Source organism: Copadichromis virginalis, linkage group LG16 (genome assembly GCF_057382275.1).
Source record: "Copadichromis virginalis isolate Kocher_CV1m ecotype Utaka linkage group LG16, C_Virginalis_male_GT1.1, whole genome shotgun sequence".
NCBI classification, from domain to species: Eukaryota; Metazoa; Chordata; class Actinopteri; order Cichliformes; family Cichlidae; genus Copadichromis; species Copadichromis virginalis.
This window is the reverse complement of record NC_140633.1, coordinates 31,067,573-31,084,122: the sequence shown is the minus strand read 5'-3', so window position 1 is coordinate 31,084,122 and position 16,550 is coordinate 31,067,573. Positions and strand designations below refer to the sequence as shown.

At 40.5% G+C, this 16,550-nt stretch overlaps 1 protein-coding gene across 1 annotated transcript in view; it reads left to right on the top strand.

The window, feature by feature from the left end:
* The window catches only part of dars1 (aspartyl-tRNA synthetase 1), a 31,618-nt gene that overhangs the window by 14,430 nt on the left and 638 nt on the right, over positions 1–16,550 (top strand). The window contains exons 7-17 of the mRNA XM_085434392.1: positions 3,670–3,772; positions 4,453–4,533; positions 6,181–6,240; positions 8,922–9,033; positions 10,832–10,966; positions 12,520–12,667; positions 14,829–14,975; positions 15,292–15,334; positions 15,715–15,795; positions 16,222–16,333; positions 16,466–16,537. Coding sequence (XP_085290518.1) covers positions 3,670–3,772; positions 4,453–4,533; positions 6,181–6,240; positions 8,922–9,033; positions 10,832–10,966; positions 12,520–12,667; positions 14,829–14,975; positions 15,292–15,334; positions 15,715–15,795; positions 16,222–16,333; positions 16,466–16,537 — 1,094 coding nt within the window. The remainder of the gene's footprint in view (positions 1–3,669; positions 3,773–4,452; positions 4,534–6,180; positions 6,241–8,921; positions 9,034–10,831; positions 10,967–12,519; positions 12,668–14,828; positions 14,976–15,291; positions 15,335–15,714; positions 15,796–16,221; positions 16,334–16,465; positions 16,538–16,550) is intronic.

Sequence of the window (16,550 nt, the reverse complement as noted above, 5' to 3'; positions counted from 1 at the left end):
TGAGACGATTTGATTGAAAACTGCCAAACATCTTTGGAGTGTCGTCAACCTCCGTAACGGGACGTTCGAGACGTTGACCTCATTGGCAGCAGGCGCTGCTCACGCTGCATTTCCCCAGAGTTTTTCCTACCTTGATCCTTGATCCACCCTGAATACATTCAAAACAGTCTGTTGTATTAGACTACACAAAACTACGCAACTAACCGCTGAACAAATATTAATTTCATGTAATGCTTGTGATAACATTGGCTTTCTTTTGCTACGGTTTGTTGAAAACACGAGACTTGATGAAAGATGTAAGTAATGAACGTTGGTTTTAATGTACACAGCTGTCTGAGCCGTATGTAAACAAGTCGGCGCTGCTAAATGTTTGATGACGGGCAGCATGTGCCTAAATTACCATTTGACACGCACGCATTATGTTCATGTTTTCAGAAATGAGGCCCTGAGATCTCGGTGTAAGTTTGTTGCGGTATCATGAGGTTCATGGGAAATTTAACCCAGACACAGGCAAATTTTTCTAATGAGGTCAAGGTCACTGCTGCTCAGACCAGAGTTTTGACCATAACTTTGTAACAAGTATCACCAGCTGCTGACACAGCCATAGTTCCTCTTTATAGTCACTGAGCTGGCCTTTTTCTTGCCGCTGTTGTAATATGGCATCGGGGCTTTCAAAATAGCTCCAAAGACGGGCAGAGAGGGGTCTGCAGCTCCAAACTGTAATTTCCTTTAAGCCTCAACATTTGAACCCCTAACAGATGAAATGAATAACACCAACCATGTATTTAAAATTCGATTGCTGTGGTAATCCCCGGTGTACAACATCCACACCGACACTCCCTGACAGCAGCAGCCTCCTTCATTAGGACGGTGTGCGCTGTCTGTGCACTGAAACTGCCCCAGAACAGCCCGAGCGACACTACGAAAAAGCCAAGGGTTTAGCCTGACCAGGAAAAAAGCTCAACAGGATGCTCTGAAAAATGCTTGAGCTACAGAGTCGCCACAGAACCGAACATCCAGGTCCCAAAAACCACACGAGCTCCTGTGGAGTGTTCATGTTCCTCAGTGGGACTGGGCTGTGTGGGCAGCTTATAGAGGCCCTGCACGATACTTGGCAATTTTTGGGGTTTTTTTTTTTTTATGTTTTGAAAATGAGGGTACGTCAAAAGATGGTGCCTTTTACTATATATAAATTTATATATAAATAGTGTTCTCCTTGCACTTTAACATATTTTTGTAACCAGTGATTTCTTTTATGTGCAGCACTTCCTCAGTCTTGTTCTGCAATGTTGTGGTCGGACAGTTGGATTGTTTTGCAATCTTATGCCACCTGACAGCCTAACACCACAGCAAGTGAAAGTGATGACATGGTTGTCAAGACAACACCGTCTTGCATCAGAACTAAACAACAGCAAAGTCATACCACTTTGCAGTTGCTTACCAAGCAGGTTTCCAAAACAACATTGTTGCTGTGCTTCTGTTTGTAGTTGTATCTCTAAGAACAGGTGGCACTATCACTCCTGTAGCTTTGTGGCGCACATTTAGTGTCAGACAATGTGGTCTGATGATTGACAAGCTGATTGAGACCCTGGATTACAAGTAAATCCCCTCATAACTGCTCTAAGGACGGAGATTGCATTGCTGAGAATCCCCTTACTTGTATTGCATGTCCAAGTGATCATCCGTCCATTCTCACAGTTTAATTAAGTGATCTTCTGCCTGTGCTCAACCTTTACTCTCAAGTACCTCTCAAGTGCTGAATGTAGAGCAGCGAAGAAATTGTGGCTGAGCTCTGAAAAGGAACAACATGTCAGTTGTTTGCTATGGAGTTGGTCGGTTTAATTCAGAGCGCTTTTTAAAACTGTTGGTTGTTTTTTTTTGTGAACAGCACTACTTTGTGATGCTGTACTGTACCTGGATGTACACAGATTTGGATTTTAAAACTGACAGGAGGCAGAGTAAGGAACAGTTATGTTAAAAACTAGTTATTTTTCATAATTGTTGTGTGGCCGAGGAAGAGTACGTGTCATCACCTGATGGGGGTTATTTATTTATTACTTTATTTAACAAGGAAAAACCCATTGAGATTTAAAATCTCATTTACCTGTAAATGAGATTCACTGTCCTCTGAGGTCATCGACAGGAGGCAAGAATCCTTCTTTTTAATGCTGATATGAGGCCATTTAGAGTGATATGCTGATTTTACTGTTGGTTCTTGGGGTTCAAAGTGGTAATATAAGATGATACATGTTATAACTTCGAAGCTGAAGAAATCTGAAAGCGACTACAGCCAGGAATTTATGTTGTAACACTTGTTCAGTCAGCTAAAGTTAGAGGCAGTTTGGAGTCAGGCTTGCCGAACCAGTCAGCTTGTCCTTCCTGGATCACTGATTCGAGCGCTCGCTCCCTTTTCTCTTTCCTTCTTGTGTTGAATGAATCTGTTTCTGTTGGTGTGCGCTCAGTGTGTTGTCATTAGACTTTTGTCCTGCAGAGGAGGTTATTAATGTGGGGATTTATTTATCTAGCTGATCTCCGACTGGAGGGGATTGGGTCTGGTGGCAGCTGTCGTGGGGCTGAAGGGACGGCGGTACCCCAGTGTTCGGTCCCTCATTACTGCTTTGTAATGAGGACGAGTGGTGGATTACAGCGGGTTTCCCATCTGGCCGTTTGCTGTGAGACAGTGGGCGTTGTACCTCAGATGTTACTTTGGGTTTCAGTGAGGAGCCTGTGCAGGGGGATGCTGCACTGTTGTTTAAAACTGATTATAAGGAAATTAGAAAGGGTTCCCCTGGTATGCTGTGGCTCACAAGAGGGAAATTCTTACCCCAGCTCTCAAAGTCAAAGAGTTTTTGTAGTAGAGCTGGGTACTTTCCAGGAGCTGTAGTATGAGGCAAGTTTTATCAAAGCTTACAAATCCCCCCTCGAGCCCCAGTGCTCGTGTTTATTTTTCCTTTGTGACTGAAATTACTGTTTCAATAAGAAAGTTAAGATTGTGCACACTGCTATAATTTATCGTTCCAGCTGAGTTAAAAACTGTTGTTGAATTGCTTAGCTGTTTGATATGGCCCGAGTCTCACCCAGGTCTTTAAATAAACACCTTTTGACAAATAATGTGGTGATAGAAATTTCACCACATGGGGCCTAAAATAAATTTTAGTGGGTAAAATGGTTTTGCAGGTGTTTTTTGTTTTGTTTTCTTCCCATGTGAGATAAACAATCACCAACAGACACCCATTTGTTTAAAAAATACATGAAAATGATGAAAATGATAGCATATTCTGCCTTGTTGCAACCTGTTAATTTGAATCTAATGTAGTCTCACGTTCACGATTATTATGAACAGGGCAATGTGGTTTCGTACGCCACAAGCTCTTGCGGTATGTCAATTAGCCCATATGCAAATATCAGTGCTGTTTTTATTTTAAAACACATGAGGGGGAAAAAAACCCTTAAAAAAACCTACCGCCCAGTCAAAAATCACCCACCCATATACCCCGCACTATCCTCTGTGCATAAAAGCATGACAAATGTAAAAACTTGTCTACAAGCATTGTACATACTTTAACGGATATGTGGTTTTCACAGTTGCTCGTCTTTCCAAACAGATAAATCTGTTTTGTAACTAGCGTGCATCACTTACACTTTCCTCCCCCTGAATGTTTCCACCAGCATCACCAAGGAGAGCATCGTCGATGTGGAGGCGACAGTGAGGAAAGTGGAGCAGAAGATCGAGAGCTGTTCCCAGCAGGACGTCGAGCTCCACGTTGAAAGGGTTGGCACTTTCACTGCAGTCCTTAATGGGCACTTCTTAGCAGACAGATATGTAAACATAGAGAAGATAATACAGTTGCTTTTAAAACCGCAGATGTCTCCTACACATATAAATAAAAATACCAGAGGGTGTATATTTTGCCTCCCAGCATATGCAGTGCGTACGCACCCAGACAATGAAGCATCCATAATTCATGTTATTCAAGCAGGTACCAAAGAGGTTTTCACTGTAGCGCATTGACCATTTAACTCTTCCTTTTAAACTCTTGATTTAACGCAGTATCTGAGCTTTAAGTAACATCCATTTTATTTATATGCCAAGAAAATGAAACAAAAGTCACCTCAAGGCTCCTTTTTACTCTTACGTACTGTACTGCAAAAGAATTTGATGTAGTGAATGCATCAAATTTTGGTGAATGGGATGAGATTTTCTCTGCTATGATGCCCAATGTAAATGAAAAACATAAAAACACAAAGCAGCACGTAGGTGATTTTCTCACACATTGATGAGGTTTTAACAGATGCAGCTTTTAGCCTCTTTCATTTTCACCTTCTTCACCTGTTTCTGGAGTCCCGGGACTTTCCATTGTCTCAGCATCGAATAAAAACATCGGTGGTTTGTCACACTTTTAATTTTTTGTGATTTTTTTTTTTTTTTTTTTTTATCGTTTCCCTTCTCAGATTTTTGTCATCAGCCAGGCTGAGCCTCGTCTCCCATTGCAGCTGGAGGACGCTGTCAGGCCTGATGGAGAGGGTGAAGAGGTGAGGATGAATGGGGGGATGGATGAGGGGAGTCAAAGTGCAGTTAGAGTATTAGCTGAGTAATTATTATTCATTTGGACATCATTGGCAGCATTTTAGGTATCTTAAAAACTTCTAAAAGCAGACTCTCAGTGTAAAAAGAACAAGGCCTGATAGTTACTGTGTGTGTGCGAGTCCATTCACTGTCATGGAGTGCACAGATGGGTTTAGTCTGACTACACAATGAATATAAGTCCGTTTTTATCTGAATACTTTATATAAAAAGCAAAATGGAAACGCATTCTGTGCATGCTGAGCTCTAACGGCGCTCTTTCAGTGAGACTGTTTTCAGTGAGGAGAATGGAGATTTGTGTTTTTGGCAGAGTCAAGGATTGGCTGATTAAACCTAATCACCTTGTTTTAATCACCCTCCTCATGCAAATGGTGATTTCATCGCACAGTGTTTATAAGAGCCGGCTGCCAGTGTTGAGGGAGTTCTCTGAATTGCAATTAAGGAATTGTGCAGTGATGCAGAATCATTCAAGAAAATCATGAAGCATTTAAAAAGCCATTCTTTTTCCTAGCTGCAGTATAGGTGGTTAGAAATACATGTAAACCTTTGAGGCTGCTGGTTTAGCAGCACCAAAAAACGATGGCTAAGCGGAATTCCAGCTCAAAGCAGTTGGCTCTGTTTCCTGATTCAAACCAAAAAATGATTATTCTAGTATAGAGGATCAGCTACAGCTCCCAGATTTGCAAAGTGGAAACATTGAATTTTCCAATAATAACATTCCTGATGTAGCCGTTGAATCGGCTTAACACATAAAACGGCAGGATGTCATTTTTTTCGTAGCTTTAGATCCATCGTATCTGCTGTGGAATTATACATCGCACTGTACATGCGTGCACATTAATATGAGTCTCATCAATACCAAAGACAGCTGAGGGCCCATCATTGTTTATCCAGTAAGCTAATATCTGCAGCTGTAGCAGCGTCTCAGGTGTTTTCTGTTGGGATTCAGCATGTCAGTCACAGACTTGTAGCAACACCTGCTTTCCCCAGAGACACTAGCCTCAACAGCCCTGTCTGTCTAACTGTCTGCCCATCTAACAGTTTGTCCCTCTGCGTGTGGCTGTTTGGAGCAGGATGTGGCTACACAGGCTATTAGCTCAAACCCCTGTGGGTCTTCTCAGGAAGCCTGACATCCACGACCCTGGAAGGAGCGGCTCTTCCTGTGATGAAACATTTACTTTTCAGTTGTTACCTTTTTCCTTTTCTTTATATTCTTTTTGTCCTGTTGTCCCACATTGCAGGTGTCTTTTATTGCACTTGACTCTGTTATACTCACTGAGCTAAGTAGGTAGATGTGGTAAAGCTGCAGGAGAATGGTAGTTTTGCATTGTTCCCAGGAAGGTTTTTGCAGGCTGATTGCATTGTTTTAGGTTTGCAAGCTGCCAATAGCTTTAAAGCTAAAAATGATTTGTATTTCTTTCTTTTTTTTGTTATAGTTTTTCCCTGTGAGTTGTGAAAAGCCCCTAAAATGCTTCCATAACACTGACGGCAAACACTCCTGTGTGAATAGGAGGAGATGAATAGTAATGATTTTTAATATTTCATAGGCTGAGGAGGTTTTGGTAGGATGACTGTGTTTTTGTGTTTGTATTCAGGAAGGCAGAGCCACAGTTAACCAGGACACCCGGCTGGACAACAGAGTGATTGATCTCAGGGTAAGTTTCTATCATCTGTGACCATGTGAGTCTGTGAAAATTTGCATTTGGTTTGATACATGTAATATTTTAGTTGATTAATGATGAATTTTTAGCTGTTTTAAACTAAGGTGTTCATAAAGATTATAAATTTGATGCTTTATGGGTGCTTCCTTTGTGAGGATGTCCTACCCGAAGTCTTGGGGTTGCCTCAATGTCTCCCTGGAAGAGTTGGCTGAAATACATGGATTTGAAAAACAAAAAAATTATTGCCATTATAACAACAATAATTTTACAGCTTACATCCTGTCTCCGAGCACAGAAAACTTCTACCACAAATGTAGGCTGTTGGAGAGTGAATGTAAAATATTTGTGAAGGAATGCAAACAACAAACCAGCGCACCTCTAAAAGTAAAGAGAAAAGGCTGTGATTTAGTGGGCTGGTGATATGAATCTTATACAGTGCTGAGAGATGTGCTAAACTTATGCGAGCAGCAGAAGACACTAAGCCGCAAAGTGTCTCATTGTTTTGATATGTTCCTCCCACATGGAAGATACGACTGGCAGGAAGGCAGCAACACCACAGCACAGAGCCACTTTGTTCACAAGCTTCACAACAACACCTGCTTCTGCAGCACTGTGCACTTTGAGCTCATGGACTTGGGTCTGTCATCAGTTTTGCTCTTAAGAGCCCGCTGAAGCTATAAAGTGCTTCCCACACTGCCAAACTCTTCAGAAGGGAACCATAAAATGCCTTTGATAATTATGTAGTTCACATGAAACTCCATTTCTAACTTGAACATTTTTAAAGTTTAAAAGTTTAGTTTTAAAAGACGGCTGGACTTGCAGACAGTTTCTGGACTGTCATCCGGACGTGCTGGAGTCCAAACAAATCCTCTAACACTAGTGCTCCCATTACCTCAGCCTTCAAGATGTAAGAAATGTGATTGATTATGAGACCTACGTCATGCTATTTTGTGATTAATCATAATATTTGGTCCATAAAAACTGCATCCAGCTTCCTTAGATCAAATAAAAAAGGTGATAAATCTGTGTTACCTATGTCGCTGGCTTTACAAACGCAGACAAGCGCGACACCCAACAACAAATTTTATCATAAACCAGAAGGAAAGAAGAAAACTCTGAGAACTCATTTTCTACAAAGACCGATTCCCCGTCCTGTCATTTTTCAAGAAAGATTCAGATCCACATCAAACACACCATTCTCCCTTTGCTTCATGCTCCGGCTCTTCGTGAAGTTTCACATGTAAGCATCGGAGATGGAAAGTAAAGCCAGTTGCGTTTTATCAGAACAGGTCTAAAAGTTTTGAAGAGAAGAGAGCTGTGATTTCGATACAAGCGCAAAAGCAAAATGTCCTAATGCAGATTTGTGTATTTCAGGTTGCTTTAGGAAGGGTTAGGGTGTATGCTGACTACCACACATACTGTACACATACAGGCTGTATGAACAATGATGCCAGCACTAGACTGTGGTCAACCTCCAAGTACACATATCGACGGCCTCTTGAGTACGATGATGAGCCCGTAATTGGATGCTGGCAAATGTTTAAATTTTTTGAGCTTTGAAACCTCTGTGTGGTATGTGTTCACCGCAGCTGGGTTTCAAGGAGGTATGAACTATTGAGAGGTATACCAGAGTAAGGTATATTTCATGAGGCCCCTCACCATCAGAAGAACTGCCAGTTTCAGGATAGTAACTGCCACCCACCAACCCACTCACTATTACGCCTACTCGCTGCAGACTTGCTGTAAACAGGAAGCGCTTTCGAATTTTTAAATTAGGTCTTACACAGTCTGGTTTTTAGGTCTGTTTCCCCACATTTAACGCTGGGCACAGCCCCATGTGTGATGTGTGACACAAATGAGTCATAGGTGGTGTGATAGTAGAATGAATGATTTGCTTCAGTGCCTTTTAAAGACGTTTGTAAAAGTGTTTTAAGCAGGGACGTTTTATATTTTTCTGCACTTCTACTTTCTGTCAAGCACCCAGATTGTAAATGATGGAAAAGTTTTAGCCAGACAACCCTGAAGCATTGTCTGCAGATTAATGAGCTTTCCAGGATTTAGACACGATCATATTTCGAGTCAGCCGGCTGTTAGTCAGACGAAGACTATTCAGGACCGGACAGGCACTAGAAATGGGATGTGAAGCACTTTAATTAACGCAGAACTGTGCATTTATGTATTGAAAAGACCCAGGTCTGACTTCATGATGATGTACGGTAACTAGACTTGAAAACCAGACAAGATCAGTTGTAGAAATCTTGTGGTCATTTGAAATGAGTCAGTCGATTTCTGGGAGTGTTCACTGGCATTTTGACATGCTCTGTCACCCAACTGTTGACTCTTGGGGGCTTTTGTGCATGAGGTTTTTACAGTAACCTCTTCACAGCAGTTTTATGCCTCACCTTGGTTTCGGTATTTATATTGATAATCTAAATACTGAAACACAATTTAAAAAAAAACAATAAATAAAGGTATTTCTAAGTTTCTGCGGCTCTTCCAGGATTTGAACACGTTGCCGTTGCCAACAAATAATTGTCACACCCTTCACATAGACAGGAGGTCCTTGAAGAAACTGGCAGTCTTGTTTTCACACATTTGTCATGGTTGTGTAATAACGTAGATGAATCACTGCAACCGTCTTGATGGTGTTTATTTTTGTGTATCCTCCTGAAAAGACGACCACCAGCCAGGCCGTGTTCCGCCTGCAGTCAGGTGTGTGCCAGCTCTTCAGGGACACCCTCACCAAAAAGGGCTTTGTGGAGATCCAGACGCCGAAAATTATATCGGGTAAAAACAAAAAAAAAACACCCTCTGCCACATTGACACGTGGGAAAACTGAGACTAGCATGCATTGAATCATTTTTGATTAGATGTTTCAGTAGAGGCACACTTGTTTTCACGTCACTGCCCACAGGTGTTTCGTGAGTCATTGTGTAACAGTTGTAAGTTGACTTCCTCATCAGGCTGATCTAGGCTCCACTTCAAATCAAGAGCAAAATAAAAAGTTCAGCTAAAGCTTTTGAAACACACACATGCGCAGTCATGCACATCTATGCTAAAGGAGACAACAGACAGTAAGGTATTAGAGAGAATTTCATCGTTTCAGACCTATGAGGGTTTTAATCCAGACCGCTGGGAATTTCGATGCATCGACCAGCTCTCACGTCAGCCTCTCTGCTTTCACATTTCCACACAGCGCCCTTCTAATTTGACAGGAGAGGCTTTCCTTAAGATCAATCCCAAAGGATCTCATCTCACTTTATTGAAGAAAAGGAGGACTGAAAGGGAGAAACTTAGAACTCAGACAAAAATCTTCTCACCAATATTCAGGAGAAAGAGTTATTGGAGCTTTCACCATTTAATGGCATATCTCTTATGCTGGCTTTATTTTTTCCAGCATTAACTCAATTTGGAGGCTCCAGATGCTTTTTGAACCATTCAAACCTTTACTTGGTTAATATGTAATGTACTGTTTGAAGCTTTAATAATCTAAAATAATCCGTTTGGAGTCTTTATGATAAAAAAAGATAAATTCTTAAAAGAAGCAGAAGCACAGTAGTCTTATGTCAATAGTTCGCAGCCCCCACATTCCTCCCATATTTTGAATTAACTGTGGTGAAACCTCCACACTCTCACTTCCTCTTTTCTTAAAGAGCCAATGATGGTGACTGTGACTCGAACGCTAAATTCAAAAGTGGCGCTCTTTTATTTTGGCGGCACCTGTGAAAAAATACACACAAAACCACATCTTCCTGCATGGCACCACCCATGGTGCAAGCGTGAACAGTTTGTCCTATATGTACAGCCCCACCCACCTTTTGAGAGTGTGAAAATATCAGTTGATGCCCTCTGATGTTTTTGTCACATAAAAGGTGACACGTGTTATTAGAGTCTGGGACATGATGTCCTGAGAACTGACTTTGTTTTGAAAAATTTGCCCAGTGGTTACATATTCATGTAAAAAAGAAATGGGTTGTTCTGGTGAATAAGTCAAAAAGTTGGGCCATCATTCCTTTATTGACCTCAGCTCTGTATCTGAGGAAGGAAAGTATCGTTTTTGAAGTAGTATATAATGACTGTCTTTTCTGAGCCTTTCCTGGTTGTCCTACTAAAGTTCCTGATGGAGATCACAGGAATCACTTGAGTTTTTAAGTACAAGTCTTTGTCTGGAATGAGCAGACAATCTGTCAGCATCTCCCCGAACGCACCGTTCTTTGCTAGCGATGGTCATAAAACGCACTCGTCGTGTAATAGCGTCACTAATCTACAAATCCTGTAGATGTTTCAAATTAAAAGCCTGAGTGTTTCAGTGGACAACAGTTATGTCATAAGACTTTTACTTTGAAACTTTTTCCACCACAGTTTTTTTTACTCTGGACTCTCTCCAACCATTATCAGAGGCCTGGCCTTTAAAAAAAATGATGGTATTTATTTGTGTGTATGCTAGCCAATTATAGTCCCTACTGAAACATCTAATAAATTCACAGTATATATCATTAGGTGGGATGGGTGAGGTTTTGACTGTAATAGCTGTTTTTCCTCATGTTTTTCTCTTTGTCATTAAATTTTCTTTGTCCTTTTTTAGCTGCCAGTGAAGGTGGCGCAAATGTTTTCACAGTGTCGTACTTTAAAACCAGCGCCTTCCTGGCTCAGTCGCCTCAGCTCTACAAGCAGATGTGCATCTGTGCTGACTTTGACAAGGTCTTCTGTGTAGGTCCAGGTAAGCCCCTCCCCCCAGTATGTCACCTTAAACACTGGCAAACAGGAAAAAGAGACGCGAGAGGATAATGAAAAATTTAGACCCTATTAAGTGAAAACGGTTTTAAAATGTCACTAAATGCATTTAGACTGTTAAAGTTTAACAGACCTCCCTGTGATGCTTTTACTGTGTCAAAGCTGCTGTAGAGCTGTGTGATAGTGACACAGTGGGACTTGTAAAAGACTTTATAGAGCCGAGTTTAGGGGAAATCCAAGCAAACACTGCCACCATCTGATTATCTAAGCAAACTCTGCCTTCATCTGTGTGCATAAAGTATTTATTCTATACATAGTCGTGAATTTTTTTATGTTTTTTTTAGATTGCTACTCGTATCTGATTTTCATTCGATACAGGATTCTCGCCCAAGATCAAATAAAACATCTGGGACAAGGATCCACATTCGGTATTCCACTGACTGGACTGAAGTTTTTGTTTTGTTTCACCACAGAGAAATCAAAGGGCTTAAGGTCATTACTGCTTCTGAGGCAACAATGTTCTCACCACGGTTGCCTTACTTACAGACTCACTGATTCAGCATGTAAGGAGAAGTGGGATCAACAAATCCCAGTGGCAAAGTACAACATGTACTTAGTTGTAGGTTCTACAACTATATCGCCACTGTCTGAAATCAACTAAAAAAGGTTCACCAGGGAAGAAGCGGAAGTAAATGTGAAGCATATCTTCTTGCGGAGAAGCATACATCTCCATATTTATGCTTGGAATCATTTTAGTTTTCCAGTTTGTTGAAATATATGCAGGGTCAGACGCATAATACTTTCCAGGTTCTAGACAAACACTGTGTGAATACAAAAGCAGGAATGAACATTTACACTTTGTTTCAGACACAATTGAATAAAACTTTGTATGCATGGTTGTATTTTCTGAATCTCAGTCATTGTGAAACTGTGTGCATGTACACATGCGTGGTTTCCAGGTAATCCAGCCACAGTATGTAGATACAGAAACACATTTAATCAGATGTGTCCGTGCCTTTTTAAGAACACTTTTGACAGTCTGTAAACCTGTAAAAACAGCAATCGAGCAGCCGTCCTCGAGTATGACCGTTAACTCCCACTAAATGAAAGTAGAAGCCATGATGTTATTAATTCACCATACAAGTACTTGTAAAGTACTCTGCTTTAGAATAACACAGTAGTCAGGAATTATTTATTGGCAGCCGCGTTCATACAGAGTTTCTAAAGTACCTCTCAATCAGCCATAGTGCAAGCACCTACATTTCACAGTGCGTTTTGATTATCGTCAACTTTCAATGCCGCTCATCTACACATCGTCATTGTTTCACAAACCTTTACGTGGCGGTGATTCAGAAGCCAGGTTGTAAGCTTGATGATCCTTTATATGGGCTTCTGTTTTGTGAGCCGTCCAAATTTAGGAATTTCGAGTACAATGGAAATGACACTTTATTCCCGGAGATGAGCAGAAACCTTTCGTTGCTTCCACGCCACCGCAGTTTGCTTTGTTTTGGCACTCGTATTAAATCAGCGTCATTTCAGTTTTCAGGGCGGAAGACTCCAACACGCACCGTCACCTGACCGAGTTTGTGGGTCTGGATATTGAGATGGCCTTCAACTACCATTACCACGAAGTGATCGACTCTATCACTGACACCATGGTGCAGATCTTCAAGGGCTTGAGAGACAAGTAAGATACACATTTATTGAGTTAAGGTAAAAGATGAACCTAAAACTGTTGGTGTGTTGCAGACCAACTTCTGCAACACACTCAGCTGAATTATTTAGTTTTACAGCCAGCAAAATGTCAAAGTGTGTACGTCTAAGTAAAACTATGTAACTGCTAAATCTAGATTAATTAAATGTCATCACATATGGCTGTCTGCTTAGATGAATGTCAGCAATTTCCACTCCAACTGTTTAGTGAACTGCCAGCAAGATGACGATAGGATGTGGTTTTATTGCCTCCGTGTGGTGGAACTCGGTACAGTAGGCATTAAGAGCTTCAACATCAAAGGTTAAAATAAAAGAGGAATACTGGGCGAAACTCTTTCTGTGTGGAAACTGTAACGTTTCTGACGACATACGTCTGTGAATGTCAGTGGTTTTTTGGACGTATTTATTACAGTGAAAACTCAGAAGGGGGTTTGCAGTGCTTCATGCTTTATTCTGTGATTACAAGTCTTTTATTATAAAGTAAATCCCCAGAGGAACCATGTTAAATCAGTGGAACACTGAGTAAGGTGTCAACTAGCTTAATTTGAATTCCCTTTTTAATGTCTGTGACGTTAGTTAGTTTCAGGTTGTGACCACTGTTCCTCTTTCTCAGGCCCATTTGACTTTTTGCCCTTTGTTCTCATGACTTTCCAGACTGTTTCTCTTGACGTGTGAAAGTGTTTTGCATGCGTTTTGTACTTCTGTTTTAACACATGAAGCACAGATGACTTTATCCTTTCCATGCTCTGTTTGGCATCTCCTTTTAATTTCACAGTAAATACAAGTGAAATTTGTTAGGTGTCTTTAAAAAATATAATTTAGTTGTTAAAAATCTCTTTTTGGTGTCATAATGTTTCTAATTGTGATATAAAAGAATCAGAAATTAGTGAAAGGCATTAGGACAGCTTGGCCAAGAAAATAGAGTCAAATGTGGGTTGTGACCATTATGTGAACAATTAGTCTGGTATTTGTCTCTATCTGGACAGAATTGTGAGTCCTTCGATGGTAGATTGTAGTTTTTGTTTGTGTACCGGTACGTGCAGTACTGTGCAGAAGTCTTGCATCACCCCTCATTTCTTTTTTTGTTTTTAGAAAAAGGGGCATCTCTTGTGACATCCACCATGTGTACTGACAATAATTTGAGCCACGAATTTCAAATTTATGTATTCATCGTCCATCGGACCTGTAGCCGATGAGTTTCAGTTCATTCCTTGTGTAGTTTGGCCTTTTATCACAAATTCCCCTCCTTTAAAATGGCTTCTTGAGATCTTTTCTGATGAGGCTCCAGAAAAATGCACTTCTCAGGCCCTGTTTCACTTCTTAGCTGAATTGTTTATTAAGGGAATGACTTTCAGATGCTTTTCATGTAGAATTTTAGGCCTGCTACTTCTTCATTTGTCCTCCACTTGTCTAGTTTACTGCATTTTTTTTAGGTGCGTACTCCACACCGTGCCAAGTTATGCCAAGTTTTTTGGCTAATAGCCTTTTGGGAATCACCTTTTTAGTGCAAAATTATCCTTTTTATGCCCATCAAACTGTGTTATCATTGTCATTTTTTGTAGATTAAACTAAAGACAGTGGAAAAAATGGGGGGTTGCATCAGGCTAACAAAGTGCACAAAGATACAATTTAGATTGGTTCTTTGCTAAGTTGTCTGTTATGTTTAGACACAACACTGGTTTGCCCTTTGAGTTGGGAGGCTTTTTTATGGGTCAGTGTTTTATTCACGGGTCAGTCATTTTAAGTCCAGATACAACCACTGGACATAAAATGAGAGAACAAACCATCAATGTCCACAGAAAAACTTTGAAAGTGGTTCAGAAAACCGGAGAACTATTACCCAATACCACTTTAAAGCTTTTTAAGACAGCATGTCTCCTTGGAAGCAAAATATGAAGAAATCAGGGGCGACATGACCCTTTTTCACAGTAACACGTGTAACAAGTATTTTTACATAGATATAAATCACCATTACATACTCCAATCATGATTGGGAAAACTATTGGTGTATGTGAAGTTTTATGTTTGGGTTAAAAAAATTAGTGGTTTGGGGAAATTTCCCAGGAAAATGAATTAAAGTCAGCGTCATGTCCTCTCAACACTCTGGAAACTCAATGCATGTGCCTCTGCGTCAGCTTCCAGACAGAGATCCAGACGGTGAATAAGCAGTTCCCAAGTGAGCCTTTCAAATTTCTGGAGCCGACTCTTAGACTGGAGTACACCGAGGCTGTGGCCATGCTGCGTGAGGCCGGGGTCGAAATGGGTGACGAGGATGACCTCAGGTTAGAATACATCACACAGCCTTTCCCCCACAGCCAACTCATCTTATCAGATGATTTCTTTTGATAAAAGCAGAAGTAAATTGTAACATGTGCTTAAAGTGAGGATGTGAAAGATCACATCAGTAACTCAGCATTTAAGTAATCCTTGTGATCAAAGCTGTAATCTGCAGTACAGTTGGAGCAGTGACGTTAAAAAAACAGTCTGAGAAATAATAACTGTAGATGATTCACTGATTACAATCAGTTTAAGTAATATTTTAACAATGTGAGATGTGTCTGTCTTTATTAAACTCAATGTATTTTTGCTGTTTTGTAGTACACCCAATGAGAAGCTGCTTGGCCGCCTCGTCAAGGAAAAGGTTTGTTTTCAAATGTGATTTACTCATTGAATGTCAAAATTATGAATGTGACATGATCCAACAATGGATCACGTAGCCTTTATGTATGAAGGTCAGATAAAAACACGAGTGATTTTTAAAAGTAGTAAAAAGCCATTTTGGATATTAGAACTCCAGAATTTGTATATATGAGCCGTTAGTCTTCTTCAGACGACCTCCTTCAGTAAAAGCTGCTTTATGCTGTAAGATAAAGACTCTACAGTATCCTGGAGAAGTATTTTATTATTCAAGCTCACAGTTGCATCACATAAATAAAGAAAAGGATACGTGTATGTCTCTATTAATCCTTTTGTATGCAGTTATTGACTCTCACTCCTCTTTTTTTCCCCCCCTCTCCACAGTATGATACTGACTTCTATGTGCTTGATAAGTACCCGCTGGCTGTTAGACCGTTTTACACAATGCCTGATCCAAGCAACCCTGTAAGTCTTTCACTCACACATCAAACATACCAAACACACCAGCCTCTCAAATTTGCACTGTGGCTCCTGTGGGCAACGTAATGCTTTTTTTTTTTTTTTTTTTTTTTATTGTCCCGACAAGTCAAGAAAAAACATCAGCATCCATGAGCGATGCCACAAAATTGCCAGTTTACTACATTCTTTATGCTACCTGTGTGAATTTCAATTGCCAGACTGATATTTCTGTTAATATTTGGCTTTAAAAAATGAATACGGTTTCATTTCATTCTCTTCCTGTCATAATCATTGTTGTTACCCAAGTTTTGTGCCAGCGTTACCTTGTCTGGTTGACTTTAATTTTCTTTTCTTTTCTTTTTTTTAACCCCCTCCTGTCATCATCACATGTGAGAAAAACCTGATTTCTGAATTTGTTTTATTTTTGTCTAGAAATACTCCAATTCTTATGACATGTTCATGAGAGGAGAAGAGATTCTCTCCGGAGCTCAGAGAGTCCACGATGCTCAGCTGCTGACAGAAAGAGCCATCCACCATCAGATCGGTAAGAAAAAGAGATGTTTCCATTTCTTTTTGAGGAGCATTGAGTGAAATTCAAATGATTTGTCTCCCTCTGTTGGCAATCAGCGGAACAACACTAGAAAATTTTTGTGCCTCTCCTTTGTTTGTTGTACAGATCTGGAGAAGATCAAGGCATACATCGACTCCTTCCGGTATGGAGCTCCCCCACATGGCGGCGGAGGCATTGGTAAGAAATATGT